Here is a 21,865-nt window from a genome sequence, read left to right on the forward strand (position 1 = left end):
TCACGATTCACTGTTCACAATCCCATTCTGCTTCTCAGATCTTTCAAACTGTTACTCTCACCAGTCACTGCTCATCTGTCCTGTCGTCTGTTCGTTCTGGCTCGAACTCTTCCCCATGCCTTCACACCGATATAGAATGCAACCTCTTTCTCCTCAGCTTTGTCCCACTCTCCTGTTTCAAATGATTTTACAGCTGGCTCAGCACCAGCACACTGCTCTCACACCAAACACCATAATCATGTTTTACATTTGATCATCCTAAATTAACTTTTCTAACATATCATCTGTGCAAATTTTCCATAACTCGATTCTTTCAACATTGTTTTCTAAACAGAAACTCAAGCATGTTGAAGATACCAAACATAGATCGTTTGAACTGTTATTACGACTCTTTCTAGACAGTGGACACAACTAGCAATCAAACATTAGTTTTGTTTCTGCCCAGCAGATGGTCCCACGGCTTCTGCTTCCAGGTTCTTCCTGTCTGCCCAACTTTACGATAGACTGTGATGTGTAATCTGTCCCACACACACACGACATGAAACAGCCTCCTCTGACTTCTGTTCAAATTTCAGACTGGCAGTCCTCTGAACACACACACACACACACACACACACACACACTCACAAAGGCAACATTCTGGCCTTGAACAGCAGTTGAAGCCTACCTGTTGCATTCACGGAGAAACATCTCTTTTTCAGGCTTCCATCCTTTCACCTTCTCCCCTGTCCTCCCACCAGGGTGTTCCTCCTCCCAGGGCCTTCCCAGTCCATGTCTTCTCCAGTTCTCACCTCAACGGGGTCCCACCTCAGTCTGCCCAGCTGGCATTCCCGCCTCTGCATTTGCTGCATTCTGGCTGCAATCTCTCAGAGCCATCTGCTCATCCATCTGTCAGCGGCTGCAGTCACAAGCAGGTCACGTCCCTTCAGTCTCGCCTTGTCTGCCTCCTCAGTCATGGCAGCTCTGTTCAGCGATCATCCACCTTGAGCATTTAATTTAGGCATCTAGGGTATCTAGTATTTACACATTACCATTAATGAAGTACTATGTATACCTTTTCAGATTGGTTACCAGGATATTTTCAGTTCCAATTATTATTTACTTACTAAAGTCGCTAGTTTTTATAGCTGAGTAATATTCATTATGTACATTGTATCCATTCCTTCTGTTGCTGGCGGTCTGGCTTCTTTCCGCTTCTGGCTATCGTCTTTTCCAGTTCAGCACGTTCTTCGAGGAATTTCCAGAGTCGATTTCAGAATGGTTGTACCAGTTCGCATCTCACTGTCATCGGAGGAGTGTTCTTTCTCTTCAGTAATGTCACCCGAGTTTTTGATCTATTTTCACTGGTGAATCAGGTTGTTTGATTTGCATTTCCTTCTGATGACTTTGACCCATTGCCGAACGTTTCAGGTGCCGCGCTCTTCAGCTGCACTCCTTGTTTAAATCAAAGCCAGCCTTCTGCGAGTTCTTTGCGGCTTGACAGCAGCGTTCTATCTGTTATCTTTCCTTGTCGCTTGTTCAATGTCCTCGTTCACAGAGCTTTTCAGCAGCGAGTATCTTCATTTACATCCTTTGTCTGCCCATGCAACCCCCTGCCTTCCTGGTCTGTTCTTGTTTGTCTCAGGACCTTCACCTTGCCTGAAAGTCCTGCACCAACCTCTGTGTTTCATATCCTCTCAATCTGCTCCCCTTTCTGCGCACAGGTTGACGGCCTGCAGTTCTCTGACTCAGCACCATGGTGACTGCTGGCTTGGTCCTCCTGCCTGGCATCTCTTGGCGATTCTCCTGTGCCAAGGAGGCCTGGCTGTTTCACAGCTACGATTGCTTTCAAAACTGGATTCTAAAGGTGATCTGAACTGCTCCAGTTTCAACTTGTTTCCTGTGGCTCTGACTTTTCTTTCCAAAATCCATCCCACCTTTCAAACAGTTTTTTCCTGTGATCATCAAAAACAAAAAACAAATTGACACCTTATTTTCATAACTAATTTCAGTTCCAGATTCTGCATGTCAAAAACATTCCAAACAAAATGCCTGGCAGACACACGCGACCTTCAAAAATCATACTTTGCCTAAATGTTTGTCTGCACGTGTCCATGCACCAGACTTGTGTAGCAGTACAGGGACAAGAAGAGAGTGTCAGATCCCCTGGAACTGGAGTGACAGTTGTTAGCTACCGTGTTGGTGCTACAAATGGAATCCAGATCCCCTTTAAAAGTCGCCAGTGCCCTTAGTCTCTGGAATCATTACCCAGCCCCTCAAGGACTTTCCACCATTTATTTTGGCTAATTAAAAATCAAGATTAAAGGATTTTCTTTTGATTTTTTTTCGAGACAGGGGTTTTATGTGTAGCCCTGGTCGTCTTAGAATCCGTTCTCTATAAAGCAGGTTGTCTTTTGAACTCAGAGATCCTCCTGCCTCTACCTCCCTCGGTGCTGGGATTAAGGGGGTATGGCACTACCATCAGGCAGATTAAAGGATTGTTAATCATGATAGTACTGGTTTAAGTGGAGAATGACTTATAGACATATGTTTTGCATACTTGGTTCCTAGTTGGTAGAATGATTGACTTGTGGATCATATGTGAGCTCTCAGCTACTACTATTTGTCATACCTGCCTGCCTGCTGCTGTATTCCCTGACATGATGGTCATGGGTTCTCATCCTCTGGAACCAGGAGGCCCAGGTTAAATGCTTCCCCATCCCACTTTTTTTTTTTTTTGAGACAGTGTTTCTCTGTGACCTCACCTGTATTGGAATGAATGATTTCTTTTATTAGTTGCCTTGGTCATGGTGTTTTGTCATAACAATAGAAAAATAACTAATAGAGGTGTTGTGAGAAATTGTGTTAGTTGTCAATTTGACACATTCTAGAATCATCTAGGAGATGGACCTTTGAGCATGCTTAGGAGAGATAATTACCTTGGTTATATTAATTGATGTTGAAAGTTACAGCAATTGTGGCAAGAAAGTACATTGGACATTTCAAGAATAATCTGTTCTGGACTATGTAAACAGAGAAAGTGTTCTGAGCTTTAGAATTCACACATTTCTCATTCTGTGTTTTTTTTTTTTTGATGGTAGATGTGATCACATAAGATTCCTGCTGCTTTGACTTCCTGGCATGGTGGATTATAACATTAAACTGTGAGTTTCAGTAAAGCTCCTTTTCCCCTTCTATTGGTTTTACTAGAATATTTTATCAAAGTTACAGGAAAAAAACTAAAGTAGACATGAAACAGAAGTTATTTTCATTTGAAACAGGGTCTTTCTATGTAGTGCTGTCTATCTTGGAACTCATTGATAGTGAAGGCTTTGAATGCACAGAGATCTGTTTGCCTCTGCCTCTTTCCTGAGTGCTAGGATTAACGGCATGGGCCACCACGCCCACCTTGTGAAGAAGAGATTTAATCAGATGATTCAATCAAGAGAACTACTAAGGGAACCTAAAGAATGATGAAAGGCTATTGAACATCTAAGATTATATAGGTTGAGCCCACAGAGCTATTTGTATATATTGTACTCTTCAATACAAAAGAAGAATGACTGAAAAGAGACCATCAGTGTTTTTATTTAAAAGGTGAACCCTATTAATTTACTGTGGCAGCCACCTAGGAGAGGCGCGTATGCAAGGATCTTTTCTTGATGGCCATCCTTCCGCATGGTTCAGTAGGTAAACCCTGAACTGCAGGGCCTTCAGACATCTAATATCAGGATAGATTCTTAATGCTGATAAGCCTTTTCCTATCACCATTACATAGCTTAGTGGTTCCTGGGCATCAGGTCAACCTATTGAGTAAATTTCCTGCAGATCAACATGAAGATGAACTTTCACAAATTAATGCTGTTTAGATGAATCAATGACTTTATAGAATTCTGAGTTTGGTTAAAATAATTTTATGAAGAAAGTTTTTGGGAGATGGTTTTAGCTGTTTTGCCAGAAAGATGTAATAATGTCAGAATCAAGAATAAATGTGCCCACTCCTCATAGAATAGCAAGTAGAGGCTGCAAAATAAGGAATACAATGAGCTTTCAAAATTATACTAAAATGAAAAATAGTCTTGGGATAAATTTGTGATCAAGGAAAAAATTCTTACTAGGTCAGAGCTAAGGATGAAGCCACAGGTGTGTGTAACTATAATTCTTTCAAAATCCACTTTTCACGATAATGGTTCTTAAATACTTTAACCTCCATTTTAGCCCACTGTCCACCAGAGGTAGTGTAAAACAAAAGTTATTAGGATACAGGGGAAGTAGAGCTGTTTAGAAATTGTGCTTTGGAGCAAATCCCATCTGCATTGTCAGGAAATCAGCAGTTCAGTTCACAGGTCAGCAGCCGCAGCTAGAGCCACTTGCATACACTTTACAAATATACAAGCAGTCCAGTTCAATAGTTTTGGGATAGCAAACATGAATCAGCAGTGTTGGCACAACTTAGTAGAGACAGCCAGGCCTCAGCACGAGTCAGCAGGAGGAATCAGGACCAAAAGGGATGCCAGGAGAAGTTCTTTGCCATGCCTTTCTCAAAGAATTTGAGATCAGCGATGATAAGAGGACCAAAAAGCCAGCAAGCCCCTCTCACAGTCCATTAAGTCCTATTTATACCCCCTCCAAATATCATGTGTCCTCCATGTCTGTCTCCATCGAAAGTGTCTTACCCTTGTGCACATGAGCCTGTCTTAGCAAAACTCCATGTGAGGGGAGTCCCACACCCGCTGACCCCCGCAGCAGCTCTCTGCTCCCAAAACCCGTGAAGAGACCTCACCGTCTGGTGGTGGGCACCTGAGGCTGCAGAGCCGGAAGAGACCACCAACACTGCCCACCCCTGCCCACATCCCTGGCCCAAGAGGAAACTGTATAAGGCCTCTGGGCTCCCGTGGGAGAGGGCCCAGGAGCGGCAGGAACCCCTGCCTGAGACACCGCCGGAACCTGAAGGAAACAGACCGGATAAACAGTTCTCTGCACCCAAATCCCGTGGGAAGGAGAGCTAAACCTTCAGAGAGGCAGACACGCCTGCGAAACCAGAAGAGACTGCTCTCTACACACATTGCTGATTCCAGAGGAAAACACCGGAGGCCATCTGGAACCCTGGTGCACGGAGGAAAGGGAGACATAACTACAGATTCAGAGGAAATTCAAAAAATCATCAGATCTTACTATAAAAGCCTATATTCAACAAAACTTGAAAATCTGCAGGAAATGGATAACTTCCTAGACAGATACCAGGTACCAAAGTTAAATCAGGAACAGATAACCAGTTAAACAACCCCATAACTCTAAGAAATAAGCAGTCAAACTCAAAAAGAGCCCAGGTCAGGCGGTTTGAGTGCAGAATTTACTCGTAGACCTTTCATAGAAGACCTCAACCAATATTATCAAACTATTCCACAAAATTGAAACAGATGGAGCACTACCAATTCCTTCTATGAAGCCACAATTACTCTATACCTAAACCACAAGACCAACAAAGAAAGAGAACTTCAGACCAATTTCCCATATGAACATTGGCAAAATACTCAACAAAATTCTGGCAAACCGAATCCAAGAGCACATCAAAACAATCATCCACCATGATCAAGTAGGCTTCATCCCAGGCATGCAGGGATGGTTTAATATATGGAAAACCATCAGCGTGATCCATTATATAAACAAACTGAAAGAACAAAACCACATGATCATTTCATTAGATGCTGAAAAGCATTTGACAAAATTCAACACCCCTTCATGATAAAAAAGTCCTGGAAAAGAATAGGAATTCAAAGGCCCATACCTAAACATAGTAAAAGCCAAATATATACAGCAAACCAGTGGCTAACATTAAACTAAATGGAGAGAAACTTGAAGCAATCCACTAAAACCAGGGACTAGACAAGGCTGCCCACGCTCTCCCTACATATTCAATACAGTTGTTGAAGTTCTAGCCAGAGCAATCAGACAACAAAAGGAGATCAAGGGGATACAGATAGGAAAAGAAGAAGTCAAAATATCACTATTTGCAGATGATATGATAGTATATTTAAGTGATCCCAAAAGTTCCACCAGAGAACTACTAAAGCAGATAAACAACTTCAGCAAAGTGGCTGGGTATAAAATTAACACAAATAAATCAGTAGGCTTCCTCTACACAAAAGAGAAACAAGCCGAGAAAGAAATTAGGGAAACGACACCCTTCATAATAGACCCAAATAATATAAAGTACCTCGGTGTGACTTTAACCAAGCAAGTAAAAGATCTGTACAATAAGAACTTCAAGACACTGAAGAAAGAAATTGAAGAAGACCTCAGAAGATGGAAAGATCTCCCATGCTCATGGATTGGCAGGATTAATATAGTAAAAATGGCCATTTTACCAAAAGCGATCTACAAATTCAATGCAATCTCCATCAAAATACCAATCCAATTCTTTAAAGAGTTAGACAGAACAATTTGCAAATTCATCTGGAATAACAAAAACCCAGGATAGCTAAAACTATCCTCAACAATAAAAAAGGACTTCAGGGAATCACTATCCCTGAACTCAAGCAGTATTACAGAGCAATAGTGATAAAAACTGCATGGTATTGGTACAGAGACAGACAGATAGACCAATGGAACAGAATTGAAGACCCAGAAATGAACCCACACACCTATGGTCACTTGATTTTTTTGACAAAGGAGCCAAAACCATCCAATGGAAAAAAGATAGCATTTTCAGCAAATGGTGCTGGTTCAACTGGAGGTCAACATGTAGAAGAATGCAGATCGATCCATGCTTATCACCCTGTACAAAGCTTAAGTCCAAGTGGATCAAGGACCTCCACATCAAACCAGACACACTCAAACTAATAGAAGAAAAAACTAGGAAGCATCTGGAACACATGGGCACTGGAAAAAATTTCCTGAACAAAACACCAATGGCTTATGCTCTAAGATCAAGAATCGACAAATGGGATCTCATAAAACTGCAAAGCTTCTGTAAGACAAAGGACACTGTGGTTAGGACAAAACGGCAACCAACAGATTGGGGAAAGATCTTTACCAATCCTACAACAGATAGAGAGCTCATATCCAAAATATACAAAGAACTCAAGAAGTTAGACCACAAGGAGACAAATAACCCTATTAAAAAATGGAGTTCAGAGCTAAACAAAGAATTCATAGTTGAAGAATGCCGAATGGCTGAGGAACACCTAAAAAAATGTTCAACATCTTTAGTCATCAGGAAATGCAAATCAAAACAACCCTGAGATTTCACCTCACACCAGTGAGAATGGCTAAGATCAAAAACTCAGGTGACAGCAAATGCTGGCGAGGATGTGGAGAAAGAAACACTCCTCCATTGTTGGTGGGATTGCAGACTGGTACAACCATTCTGGAAATCAGTCTGGAGGTTCCTCAGAAAATTGGACATTGAACTGCCTGAGGATCCAGCTATACCTCTCTTGGGCATATACCCAAAAGATGCCCCAACATATAAAAAAGACACGTGCTCCTATGTTCATCCAGCCTTATTTATAATAGCCAGAAGCTGGAAAGAACCCAGATGCCCTTCAACAGAGGAATGGATACAGAAAATGTGGTACATCTACACAATGGAATATTACTCAGCTATCAAAAACAATGACTTTATGAAATTAAGAGGCAAATGGTTGGAACTGAAAATATCATCCTGAGTGAGCAACTTAATCACAGAAAGACATACATGGTATGCACTCATTGATAAGTAGCTATTAGCCCAAATGCTTGAATACCCTAGATGCCTAGAACAAATGAAACTCAAGACGGATGATCAAAATGTGAATACTTCACTCCTTCTTTAAAAGGGGAACAAGAATACCCTTGGCAGGGAAGAGAGAGGCAAAATTAAAACAGAGACTGAAGGACACCCATTCAGAGCCTGGAAGACATGTGGCCCTTATATATACAGCCACCCAATTAGATAAAGATGGATGAAGCAAAGAAGTGCAGAAGTGGAGATCGCTCCTGAGAGACACAGCCAGAATACAGCAAATACAGAGGAATGCCAGCAAACCACTGAACTGGAGAATAGGACCCCCAATTGAAGGAATCAGAGACTGAACTGGAAGAGCTTGAAGGGGGGTTGGGACCCCATATGTACAACACGACAAACAAATCAGAACTTTGAGGGACTAAGCCACTACCCTAAAAAGACTATACATGGACTGACCCTGGACTCTGACCTCATAGGTAGCAATGAATATCCTAGTAAGAGCACCAGTGGAAGGGGGAAGTTTGGGTCTAAGACTGGAACCCCCAGTGAACTAGACTGTCGGGGAGGTAATGGGGGGAGGGGGGTTAATAATACCCAAATAAGGAAGTGGGGAGGGAAAGGGGAAAAGAATAACATTTTCAAATTTATAAGAAATATTCAGTTAATTCATAATAAAAAAAAATAAACTGAAAAAAAAAAAGGACAATTTTCAACTTCGTATGCACTGAAACAACAAAAAATCTAGAAGAATTTGAGTAAAAAAAAAAAAAAAAAAAACTCCATGTGAGTCCGTATCAGCTGATAGCACCCTGGCCATTGGCCCAGGACCATGGCAGTGGCAAGAAACTGCCAGCACACCACCAGAAGTGTTTGGTGTTTCTCCATGGAGTCACAACAAATAGAGCTCAACTACGCACTGTAAGGTGAACCAATACATGCATGTTGTTAGTGAAGAATCCTTCATCATGTGTCCTTGCATGTGCTTGCTTTAGCAAAACATCCTTTCACCTGGGTTGCTTTCAGTGAAACGTTCCTTCATATGTTTACCTCAGCAAAACTCATTCAAACAGATGAAAAGAACCCCTAAGTTCCATTTCACGCAGTTTATGATAAAGCAAAGCCATGTGAAACTATTGCTTTGAAGTTATAATGAGCTTATGGAATGAAACACTGTGTTGGATTTTCTATCAACAATCCTCTGTGACTCCTCTTTTGTATAATATTTTGCATATAAGGTAATTTTTCTAAAGAACTTTGTCTAAGAAGGTATAAAAAGGCCAGAGAGAAGAAATAAGGTGGTGGCATTCGACTCTGCCCCATCCATCTAAATGTATATATGAATGTGCCTGTTTGCCTGTGTGTGTGTGTGTGTGTGTGTGTGTGTGTGTGTGTGTGTGTGTGTGTACAGCCCAACTAGGACACAAAGAGAACTTGATACATGAGCCAACCAGGAAGCAGAAATAACTATCACATTCAAAGCTTGCTTCCCCGAGATCCACTTTACCAGCTACACTGCATTTCCTTTAAGTGCTACAAACTTCTCAAAACACCACTAGAAGGGAACCAAGTGTTCAAAATTCTTAAGACTGTAGGGGACATTTTATATCCAAATAGTAACCAAGGCCATCACCTTGTTTTCAACAAGTCCAGAGACACAGAGCAAAAGGTGCGAGGTGGGGTTTAGCAAATGAATAGTGAGTTGACTCCTTCATAGAAGGACTTTTTGAGTGGGTTATTCAGAGGTATAGAGAAGGGACTGCAATTCTGGTAAATCCAGAAGTGAGGACCCTAGTAGTCCTGTAGAATATATTATGGAGCTATAAATTGAAGTTCTGAAGATGCTTTATCAAAATTAATTTTTCAGACTTGACCTTGGTTGAGTAGAACCGTATGATGGTAGAGAGAGAGAATATTGGGAATAAGGAGTCAGAATTACCTCAGGTTATCCTGAACCACTTTTAAGACCCATTTACTATCTTATTTATTATACATATTTATATATATTATAACCATTTATTATATATGTTATGTATAACCATATATATCCCTTGGAATATAGTGCTACGTTTGACAAAACTCTAGTACCCACTGACCCTAAAACCAAGATTGATGACTATTCTTGGTTGTCAACTTGACTACATCTAGAATTAACTAAAATGCAAGCAGCTGGATACACTTGCGAGGGGTTTGTTTTTCTTAATTAAGTCATTTCAAGTATGAAAACACACTTCTAATGCAGATCTTTGGAGATGGGAAGATCCACATTTAATCTGGATCACACCTTCTTCTTCAGCCTATACAGAGGACATTTAAGAAGGATGCTCACTTTCTCTGCATGCGACACACACACACACACACACACACACACACACAGAGAGAGAGAGAGAGAGAGAGAGAGAGAGAGAGAGAGAGAGAGAGAGAGAGTCAATTTAATTTACTCTTCTTTGTTCCCCCTACTATCTCTTCTGGCTTCCCCATGTCTTAGTGATTCCCTTCTGCACCTTCTGTTTTCATGTCATGTATGTGTCATTATTTTCCCTTGTTCTATCTTCTTCCCTCCCTTTAGATCTCTTCCTCCATCTGAAATCATTTTTTTTTCCGGAGCTGGGGACCGAACCCAGGGCCTTGCGCTCGCTAGGCAAGCGCTCTACTGCTGAGCTAAATCCCCAACCCCTGAAATCATTTTTCTAGTTTCATGTTCTACCATCTCAGTTAGGATTTCTATTGCTGTGATAAAACACCATGACCAAAAGCAACATGGGGAGGAAATGATTTATTTAATCTTACAGTTACACATCACAGTCTATCATTAAAGAAAGTTAGCAGGGAACCCAAGGAAGAACCTGAAGCAGAAATTGAAGCAGAAGCCATGGATGAACACTTCACTAGTAGTTTCTTGACCATGGCTTGCTCATACATCTTTCTTATAAAATTCAGGACCATCTGACTAGGGTGGTACCTACCCACAATCAGCAAGGCCCTCCCATGTGAATCATTACTCAAGAAAATACTCCACAGATTCGCTACATGACAATCTTCTAGAGGCACATTCTCAGTTAAGATTCCTTGTTCCCAGATATATCTTGGCTTTTGTAAAGTTTACAAAAAACAATTAGTATACTGACATACATATAACACACATAAAATTTAAGTTTATATTGCATAGCTGAGAGAAAACATGATTATATTTCATTCTTCTAGTCATGTATTTTTTTATTTGGGGGGTATTTATTGGATATTTTATGTATTTACATTTCAAATGTTACTCCCTTTCCCCACTCTCCCATTTTCCCTCCCTGTCCCCGTGCTTCTATGAAGATGCTGCCACTCCCACACACCCACTCCCACCTCAACACCCTGGCATTTCCCTACACTGGGGAAACAAGCCTTCACAGGACCAAGGACTTCTCCTCCTATTGATGCCAGACAAGGCCATCCTCTGCTACATATGTAGCTGGAGCCATGGGTCTGTCCAAGTGCATTCTTTGGTTGGTGGATTAGTCCCTGGGAGCTCCGTGGGATGTGGTTGGTTGATATTGTTTATCTTCCTATGGAGTTGTGAACCCTTTCAGCTCCTTAAGTCTTTTCTCTAACTTCTCCATTGGGGTCCCCATTCTCAGTCCAATGGTTTTCTGGGAGCATCTGCTTCTGTATTTGTCAGGCTCTGGCAGAGCCTCTCAGGAGACAGCTGTATCAGGCTCCTGTCAGCATGCACTTCTTGGCATCAGCACTAGTGACTGGGTTTGGTGTCTGTATATGGGATGGATCCCCAGGTGGGGCAGTCTCTGGAAGACCTTCCCTTCAATCCCTGCTCCCCCACTCTTCCTGTATTTCCTCTCATATTTCCTTTACAGAGTAAAAGGTTCTGTAATCTGTTACATGGTAGGACAAGCTATTCTGGAAAACTAGAATAATGAATTCTTGGGGCATGATCGTTCATATTTGGCTCAGAATAAAATGTTTTATGTATAACAAGAAAATTTTCGAAGTAAATTTCACTCTAATTTATTATCAATATATGTTTGATTTATACCTATATACTTCATTTAGATACTTTTACACCTAGATTTGTGTAAAAAAATTTTCATCTAGAAAGGGGTCATGAATAGCCAAATTTTAAGAAACATTGATCTATGAACTTTTTGAAAGCTACATCTTCCCTTTATGCCCCAGGTTTTTCTGTTTAGAAGAGTAATGTCTTTTCCACCAGCATTGTATTTTGAAAGAATATAAATTTGGTTTTATACAGTCAGAGTTATAGAGAAAATTTACTTTTGGATGAATTATATGTTAAATTTTACTTATTTCTAATCTGAAGTTAGATGAAACTCTAGCGTTGATATCAGAAAAAGTTGAGAGTTTTAGGATTAATTATGATCAAATATATGTATTAAAAACATATGACATTTGGAGGTCAGAGACAGCAGATTTCCCTGGAGCTGGAATTACAAGTGGTTATGAATTGTTTAGTGTGGCTTCTGGGAACTTAACTTGGGTCATCTGCAAGAGCAGTGTGCACTTTAATTGCTGAGCAATCTCTTTAGCCTGTAAATAACTATTAAAATGGATTAAAGAATCATGCTTGGGGCTACATTCTTATAATTCTAGCATTTGGAAGCCAAGGCAGGAAACTCATGCATTTAAAGTCAGCTGGTGAAACAGTAAGGTCCTGTCAAAAACAATTCCTAAACATTCACCAATACCGACAACTACATGGTAGAGAGAGATAAAGGAAGTCATTTCTTAATTAGGGTTTCTTTTGCTGTGATAAAATACCATGACCAAAAGTAATTTGGGGAGGAAAGGGTTTATTTTAGTTTACATTCTATATCCCAGTCCATCATGAAGGTAAGTGAGGGAAGAAATTCAAGCCAAGAGTCTGAAAGCAGAACTGAAACAACCATGGGGGTATGCTGCTTACTAGCTTGTTTTCTTAGGGCAACCAGGACCACCAAGCCAGGGATGGTACTACCCACAGTGAGCTGAGACCTTCCACATTAATAACTAATTAAGAAAATTTTATACAGCCGGATATTATGGAAACATTTTTTAATTTAGGTTTCCTTTTCTCAGATGCTTGTAGCTTGCGTCAAGTAAAAACAACAACAACAACAATAACAACAACAGCAACAACAAAACAACAACTAGTCAGCACAGGGAGTAAGGGTAATCAGAATAGATTTAACCATGCATGAAATTGTCAAAATTTACATTTAGTTAATTAAAACATTGAAAATAGAGGATAACAGTGACTAAATTTGTCTGTCTACCTACAGCATTCCATGTATGTATAGTCATAAGACTATTTAGCCAAGGTCAAGCAGTCTGCAGGATCTTTACTACAGATGTAGTAACTTGAGTTCATATAAACACCATTTACAGAGTATTTTTATGTACCAGACACCAAGATTAATGCTCTAGATCTCTAAATTACCACTCAAGTAACTTATACCATGTAGGGTACACAAGTATGATAATGTAAAGTGACTATCTTCATGTTAAGTAACATATGTTGAAATTATCATTCTAACAGTGTTTGGAAAGTGTGTACCAGTAAGGAAGTCACTCTGTAGGCAGACTATTTAGAAAGAAAGAGAACATGATTACCAAAACTGAGGTGTTGAGAATAAAGAAAAATGGATGAATCTGAGAAATGTTGAAGAAGCTAAAGTCTTGTATTTTTCCTCTGAATTACTGGTGGGATGATGGAAAGGAATCTTAGAGGTGCTCAGGATGTAGATGTGGGCAATTTATCCCTCTCATTAAATAGAGGAGCCAGGAAGTGAGATCTGAAGTGAATGAGGTTGGAAGAAGAGCTAAGTTCCATCTGGAGTTTTGTTTGAGATTTCCATAAGATATTCAAATACAGACGTCCATGATCTAGTCAGGTCATCAGCATCTGGAAGAGGGCTTCCTGACATTCTTTGTGCTGTTAGAAGGCTAGGAAGCCTATGGGCCTTTTCTCAGAATAATATTTAAAAATGAATCAAGTGAAAGGACTATAAAGAACAGAAATCATGCTGAGATACTATTATCAAATAGAGATATTGTGATGTAGTAACATATGTGTTTGTTAATTAATTAAATAAAGAGATCTGAGGGTAAATCTAATAATACCTACAAGCTGAAATAAGTATCAATATTATTTTAATCTATCAGCAACAACTACAATATATTGAAATATTTGTGATTTCTATTAATGATGAAGTCATATATATTGACTTGTTCTCTATAATAATAATTGAAAGAAATATTAGCTATTCACTAATGATTACTAAATAGAAAAGTTAACATTTTTATCCTTGAAGATGAGTCAATAAAGTGCTTGCAGCATAACCACAAGGATCTACATTAGATCCCTAGTAGCCCTTTAAGCAAAAACTGGGAATGATTGCCTTGTAATACCAGTGCCAAGAAGATAGGGACAAATGGATCTCTGAGGCTCACTGTCCAGCCAGCCTAGACGAATTGGTGACCTCCAGGACAATGAGAGACCCTGTCTCAAGAAACCATGTGATGATTGACATGAAAGACAGTACTTGATGAAAGTCAACTATGGTTGACTTCAGGCCTGCACATACATGGTTACAATATATACCCATACCCCCACACACACACAAACACACACACACACACACACACACACACACACACACACAAAAAGTATGGTTGGTTTGTTTGGTTGGTTTGATCTTGGTTTTTTCAAAACAGGCTTTGTCCACAGAGCCCTGCCTATCATGGAATTTACTCTCCAGACCAGGCTGGCCTCAGACTTAGAAATTCACCTACCTCTGACTCCAGAGGGCTGGGATTCAATGTGACACCAATGCCTGGCTAAAAATTATGTTTTTATCTACTGTTTATATGCAAATTCTATTCACAGATCTATGTCAGAAACTCAATCTAGATGCTAATTCAAGTTTGTAGAAGTGGATAGGAACAACCAAGAGAGAGAGAAAGATAAAGGAGAATGCCCAAGACCAAATTCCGAGAATCTGTGTATTTAGAATTTGGATAAAAAGAGGCTGATCCAGGAAAGCAAATGAAATGCCCAAAATATTCAGTGGAGCAGTGGAGTCAGAAAGCAGAGCTCAGCGGGTTTCAGAGTGATTGAGAGCCGAGAAAGAGATAGGAGTTTGTTTCTTAGTTATTTTTCTATTGCTGTGATAAAACACCATGACCAAAAGCAACTCATGGTTGAATATATTTTCTTTTTTTCCATCTTTATTAAATCATGTATTTCTTATTTACATTTCAAATGTTATCCCTTTCCAAGTTTCCAGGCCAACATCCCCCTAGCCCCCCCTCCCCTCTCTGGGTGTTCCCTCCCATCCTCCCCCATTACTGCCTCCCCAACAATCCCGTTCACTGGGGTCCGCCTTGGCTGGGACCAAGGCTTCCTTCACTGGTGCCCTTATTAGCCTATTTACTGCTACCTGTGGCAGTTGGAGCCCAGGGTCAGTCCATGTATAGTCTTTGGGTAGTGGCTTAGTCCCTGGAAGCTCTGGTTGGTTGGCACTGCTGTTCATATGGGATCTCAAGCCCCTTCAAGCTCTTTCAGTCCTTTCTCTGATTCCTTCAAAGGGGTCCTTATTCTCAGTTCAGTGGTTTAATGGATGGCATTCAGCCTCATGTATTTGCTGTATTCTGGCTGTGTCTCTCAGGAGATCTACATCCAGTTCCTGTCGGCCTGCACTTCTTTGCTTCATCCATCCTATCTAGTTGGGTGGCTGTATATGTATGGGCCGCATGTGGGGCAGGCTCTGAATGGGCGTTCTTTCAGCCTCTGTTCTAAACTTTGCCTCCCTATTCCCTCCAAAGGGTATTCTTGTTCCCCCTTTAAAGAAGGAGAGAAGCATCCACATCTTTCTTGAGTTTCATGTGTTCTGTGCACCTAGGATAATTCGAGCATTTGGGCTAATATCCACTTATCAGTGAATGCATACCATGAGTGTATTTTGTGATTGGGTTCCCTCACTCAGGATGATATTTTCCAGTTCCATCCATTTGCCTATGATTTTCATAAAGTCATTGTTTTTGATAGCTGAGTAATATTCCATTGTATAGATGTACCACATTTTCTGCATCCATTCCTCTGTTGAAGGGCATCTGGGTTCTTTCCAGCTTCTGGCTATTATAAATAAGGCTGCTATGAACATAATGGAGCACATGTCTTTGTTGTATGTTGGGGCATCTTTTGGGTATATGCCCAAGAGAGGTATAGCTGGATCCTCAGGTAGTTCAATGTCCAATTTTCTGAGGAACCTCCAGACTGATTTCCAGAATGGTTGTACCAGTCTACAATCCCACCAACAATGGAGGAGGGTTCCTCTTTCTCCACATCCTTGCCAGCATTTGTTGTCACCTGAGTTTTTGATCTTAGCCATTCTCACTGGTGTGAGGTGGAATCTCAGGTTGTTTTGATTTGCATTTCCTTATGACTAAAGATGTTGAACATTTCTTTGGGTGTTTCTCAGCCATTCAGCATTCCTCAGCTGTAATTTTTGTTTAGCTCTGAACCCCATTTTTTTAATAGGGTTATTTGTCTCCCTGCAGTCTAACTTCTTGAGTTCTTTGTATATTTTGGATATAAGGCCTCTATCTGTTGTAGGATTGGTAAAGATCTTTTCCCAATCTGTTGGTTGCCGTTTTGTCCTAACAACAGTGTCCTTTACCTTAGAGAAGCTTTGTAGTTTTATGAGATTCCATTTGTCGATACTTGATCTTAGTATAGCATAAGCCATTGGTGTTTTGTTCAGGAAATTTTTTCCAGTGCCCATGTGTTCCAGATGCTTCCCTAGTTTTTCTTCTATTAGTTTGAGTGTGTCTGGTTTGATGTGGAGGTCCTTGATCCACTTGGACTTTAGCTTTGTACAGGGTGATAAGCATGGATCGATCTGCATTCTTCTACATGTTGACCTCCAGTTGAACCAGCACCATTTGCTGAAAATGCTATCTTTTTTCCATTTGATGGTTTTGGCTCCTTTGTCAAAAATCAAGTGCCCATAGGTGTGTGGGTTCATTTCTGGGTCTTCAATTCTGTTCCATTGGTCTATCTGTCTGTTTCTGTACCAAATCCATGCAGTTTTTATCACTGTTGGTCTGTAATACTGCTTGAATTCAGGGATAGTGATTCCCCCAGAAGTCCTATCATTGTTGAGGATAGTTTTAGCTATCCTGGGTTTTTTGTTATTCCAGATAAATTTGCAAATTGTTCTGTCTAACTCTTTGAAGAATTGGATTGGTATTTTGATGGGGATTGCATTGAATCTGTAGATCGCTTTTGGTAAATTGGCCATTTTTACTATATTAATCCTGCCAATCCATGAGCATGGAAGATCTTTCCATCTTCTGAGGTCTTCTTCAATTTCTTTCTTCAGAGTCTTGAAGTTCTTATTGTACAAATCTTTTTTACTTGCTTGGTTAAAGTCACCGAGGTACTTTTTATATTATTTGGGTCTATTATTGAAGGTGTCGTTTCCTAATTTCTTTCTCGGCTTTTTCTCTTTGTAGAGGAAGGCTACTGATTTATTTGAGTTAATTTATACCCAGCCACTTTGCTGAAGTTGTTTATCAGCTTTAGTAGTTCTCTGGTGGAACTTTAGGATCACTTAAATATACTATCATATCATCTGCAAATAGTGATATTTTGACTTCTTCTTTTCCGATCTGTATCCCCTTGACCTCCTTTTGTTGTCTGATTGCTTAGTTTGCTTCTCTATTGTTGTGATAAAACACTGATCGAAACAAACTTGGAGGAGGAAAGGGTTTATCTGGGCTTAAGAGTCACAGTCCAATAAATTCAAGGCAGGAACTTGAAGGGACTAAGCTCAGAGCTAGGCTGACTCCACGACAGGTTGCAAACTAACAGTTTGGGAAACTAGGCCTAAGTCTCTGTTTCCTAGAAAGGAGAAGCCAGATTTGGGAGCCGGTGTTCAGCCAACCACAGCCATTGGAAGCCAATCTTAGGACACCTTACCATCTGGCCTGAAATAAGAGTAAGTAGCTAGAATGAATAGGTAGATCTCCCGAGCCTAACCAATTGTAGAATTAGTCAGACCCCTAGAGATAGAGATGACCAATCAAGCTGAGACACCCCTGACAATAAAAGCTGTGCCTGCAAGCCCACTAGGCGTCTCCATTCCTGAATGGGAAGACCCCTGCATGCAGGAAATTCTGCAGAATAAATGCTCCTTGCTTTTGCATGCTATCTGATCCTGGTGTATCATTCTTCAGTGAATCATGGACCCTAAGAAACTAAAGCAAACAACATGGAAGAATGCAGCCTACTTGCTCGCACCCCATGGCCCATGCAACTTGCTTTTTCTAAGGACAAGATCAAATTTATTTAGCTTTCTTTAAATCAGTACCTACATATTATTCATGAATGTATACTATGTTTGAAACTCAAATACTATCAATATTTAATTTTTTAAAAAGAGAACTGAATACTAGCAACCAAAATTATCACAGTATTTTCTGCCAAATCAATTTAGTGGGGTATACATAGAAAAGAATTTAATCATGAAATGAAGTAAAATTCTGGTGGATGAAATAAAAAAAAAAAGAAATTGACCTTAGGGAAAAGAGGGATGCTACGTAGTTGACATTTAAACATTAACTCAGACACTATCAACACTAAGAGATAAGAAGGCAAAAGCATAAAAATACTACAATAAAAACTTAAATGAATGGGTAGAAATTTTTGTTCTAAGACATCATAAATGTATATTGCATTTGAATTATAAAGTTGAAATTAGTTGTTCTGAAGGATTACCTTTCTTAACTTCTTACAGAATCCAAATAACCAAGATATTGCTCTTTTTATGACCTCGTACAGTAAGCCCCAAAAGCCATTTTTATGTAAGCATATAATTTACTTTAAAGATATAACCCTGTCATATCCTAGCTATACCACTATTATGTATTTACCTAGAGGGTCCCAAGGTCAACAACGTTATTGCAAAGGGATACTTTCACAACAATATTTATTGAACATTCTTTTCACAATAATTGTGTTACAGAACCAACCTTGGCATCTAACAACAGAAAAATGGACAGAGAAAAATGTCATATATGCACAAAATGGGATTGTGCAATGGAAAAGTACAAGACATTTTTCAAGGAGGTAGGGGAGAGGTCTGAGGCCAGTAAGGAAGGCTGGAAGCACACTGTAGGAAATGGAGAAACTAAAGAAACTATCAGATGTGTTATGATAGGAACTGTGCCTTTCTCTGGATAATGAGAAGATTATTTTCTTTAACGATAAAGCTATTTCTATGCTAGGTGATATATTCATTAAGAAATTAATCATAATTAATCCTACTTGGGAAATAGACGTTAATCAGAGCTACTGTATAAGAGAGCATTCAATTTGCTGAGGAGTTTTCTCTGAAAACCACATTCTGTCAGTGTATGACTAATGGACCAGCATATAACTATTCAAAGAGCTGACTCATCTCAGGGCTCTGAGCCCAAGCTCCTAAAACAGAGATATCAGGAGTTACATAGCACATTACATGGCCTCTCTTTGTTTAGACTATTTTTGCCTGCCCTGGTTTCTGTATCAGCATACAGACAAAGGAGCTCTGTATGTAAGATCTTTCTCTTGGAGAGGTGGCTGTACACTACAGATACGTGGCAATGGGGAAGCAGAATGCATGCACTCAAATGGATTCGCTCTTGTTATTTTGAGTTGTGTCATCATGAATTGGTAGTACTCAATTCACAAGCAGGACTTCTGTGTTCTGGAGGCTTCAATGGTAGAGAGAGTTGTGTTGGGGGGAAACACTTGTGGGTTAAGGGTGCTAGTAGAGCTGAGAATAGCAGCTTTGGTTTTATTAAGGAGGTCTAGGGCCAATTACATTGTGCAAATGATACTGGAACTGAACTCTGGAAAATGGAAGAACTATGAGCAAATGAAAGAGGAAACTATCCGTTGGAAAATAGAACCCGCATTTATCCTTTGCTGGTGCCTCTAAAGTAGAAGTTGGTCTGATGAGAGTTCAGTTAATCCAGTCAGCACAACAGGCAGTGCAATGGAGTTGAGTTCAGTTCCCTTCTGTTCATACAGTAAAGGCAGGTGAAGGCAGAGAATAAGAAGAAGCCAGAAGATTAGAACAAATTGCCAGAGTTAGTTTGAGGCCAAGCAGAGCAACTCAGTGATAACCTGAGAGAAGTCAGATTGAGTCAATCAGCATGAGAGCAGTTTGGGCCAGAACATTTGAGTTGATCCAGATAGCCAGAGTTCAGAGAAAGAAAAAAAAAAAACTAGAAAGGGTGAGCTTATTCAGCTAAGCCTGCTGAGATGACAATTATATCAGGTGAATAAAGGATATTTTACATGGTATGATTCTGTAGCACAAGCTGGCCTGGAACTTGCTTTGTAGTCCAGGCTGGCCTCGGATTCACAGTGATCCTTCAGTCTCAGCCCTGATTGCTAGCATTACTTGCATGAGCCACCGCATCTGTTATCATATGCATTTTCTAGCTTCAAGTTTTGCTTTACATTGTCTGTTGTTATTAATTTATTGTTACCAGGATTAGGGTTAGTCCTAGTGAGATGCTTAACTAGTACACATAATTTAAGGGATGTCTACCAACTGATTTGTTAAGATAAATGATATTTTAATGAAGTACTGTAAAAAATAAAAGTACAAACATTCCAGGAATATCGTGTGTGTGTGTGTGTGTGTGTGTGTGTGTGTGTGTGTGTGTGCGTGCGCGCGAGCGCGTGTGCGCACCTGCTTGTGTGTTCAGAAGAGGGCATAGGATACCCTGAGGCTTGAGTTATAGGCATTTATGAGACTCCATGTAAGTTTTGGGAATTACACTGTAATTCTCTGGAAGAGCAGCAAACACTCTTAACTGCTGAGACATTTCTCCAGCACCATATCACACATCTTAAAGATTATCTTGAACCTGTACTTACGCTAATCCCAGCCATACATCTTTGGTCTGCAAGGCTATTTTTATTATAGCAATAGCAAGTAAAATACAGGATTCGGTGACTCAGCTGGAAGTTTCTAAATAGATCCATGGCCTCCAGACACCTATGAATCTTTTAAGATTATCTGGTCACTGTTGCATGTTTCTTAGTGATATCTGATGCAGATTTCTCTCCCTTGGTTCTCCAGAGCTGAGCAGTTGGTGATCTTTAATTTTGTATTTTATATTTGGTTGTTTTGTTCACAGTGTCTTATCAGCACCTTTACCCTGAAGATAACAGTACTTTTATCCTGAGAATTCGAAGTTTTACCCTAATCACGGTTCTGTCACTGCATCCTCATGGCTCTCTACTGCCCCGCTCTGGTCCTCAATTGACATTACAATGTTATCGAGAGCCTTCAAACTTTTCCTATTTGATTTTTGCTGTTAGTTTGAGACAAGGTTTTGCTATGTAGTCCTGGTTTGCCTGGAGCTTGCTATGTACTGCTACTCAGAGCTGACTGTATTTGTTTGAAACAGGGTCTTATTATGTAGACTTTGAACGCATACTATAGCCCAGGGCATTCTCTAACTTGTAATCCTCTTCCCACAGATTCCTTAGTATTGTGATTACAGCCAAAAGCCACCACATCTGGCTACATTCTTCTAATTAGGTATTTTTAATTAGAAAATAATATGTCCACTTTATAAAAAATTTCAACTCACACAGTCATTTCCAGTTTCTTGTGTCCCTTGTATTCTGACCTTTTGAGAAATTCTTTAAATATATTTTACTCTCAGTCTGCAGATGCCAAAAATCACCATCATTATTTTACTACATTTTAAAATTTCTTAAGATAGATATCATTCTATTCTTTTACTGGGAAAAATACAAAAACATAGGAGTAATAAAATTAATATACTCATTTCCTTCCCCACTCTATTCTCCTTCTAGAGATAATGACTCAAATATTTGATGTACATCACTTAGATCCTGTTGAAAAGATATTTATTTAAATTATGTGTGAGTGTGTGTAGGTATGTACATGTGAGTTCAAGTGTCCATGGAGATCAGAGGTGTCCCTTGGAGCTGGAGTTACAGGTGGTTGTGAGCAATCCAGTGCAGCTGCTGGAATCCAAATTCAGGACCTTCACAAGAGAAGCATGTGCTCTTAACGACTGTGCCATATCTCCAGCCCTCCAAAATCACTTTTGGACTCTAACTTGAAT

At 39.9% G+C, this 21,865-nt stretch overlaps 1 protein-coding gene across 1 annotated transcript in view; it reads right to left on the reverse strand.

The window, feature by feature from the left end:
• Positions 1-117, reverse strand: part of CXHXorf66 (chromosome X CXorf66 homolog) — a 12,835-nt gene extending 12,718 nt beyond the window's left edge. Inside the window, 1 exon segment of the mRNA XM_032889499.1 lies at positions 62-117. Within this exon segment, the coding sequence (XP_032745390.1) occupies positions 62-117 (56 nt within the window).
• Positions 118-21,865: the final 21,748 nt, after the last annotated feature.

This window comes from Rattus rattus, chromosome X, assembly GCF_011064425.1.
Source record: "Rattus rattus isolate New Zealand chromosome X, Rrattus_CSIRO_v1, whole genome shotgun sequence".
Classification (NCBI taxonomy): Eukaryota; Metazoa; Chordata; class Mammalia; order Rodentia; family Muridae; genus Rattus; species Rattus rattus.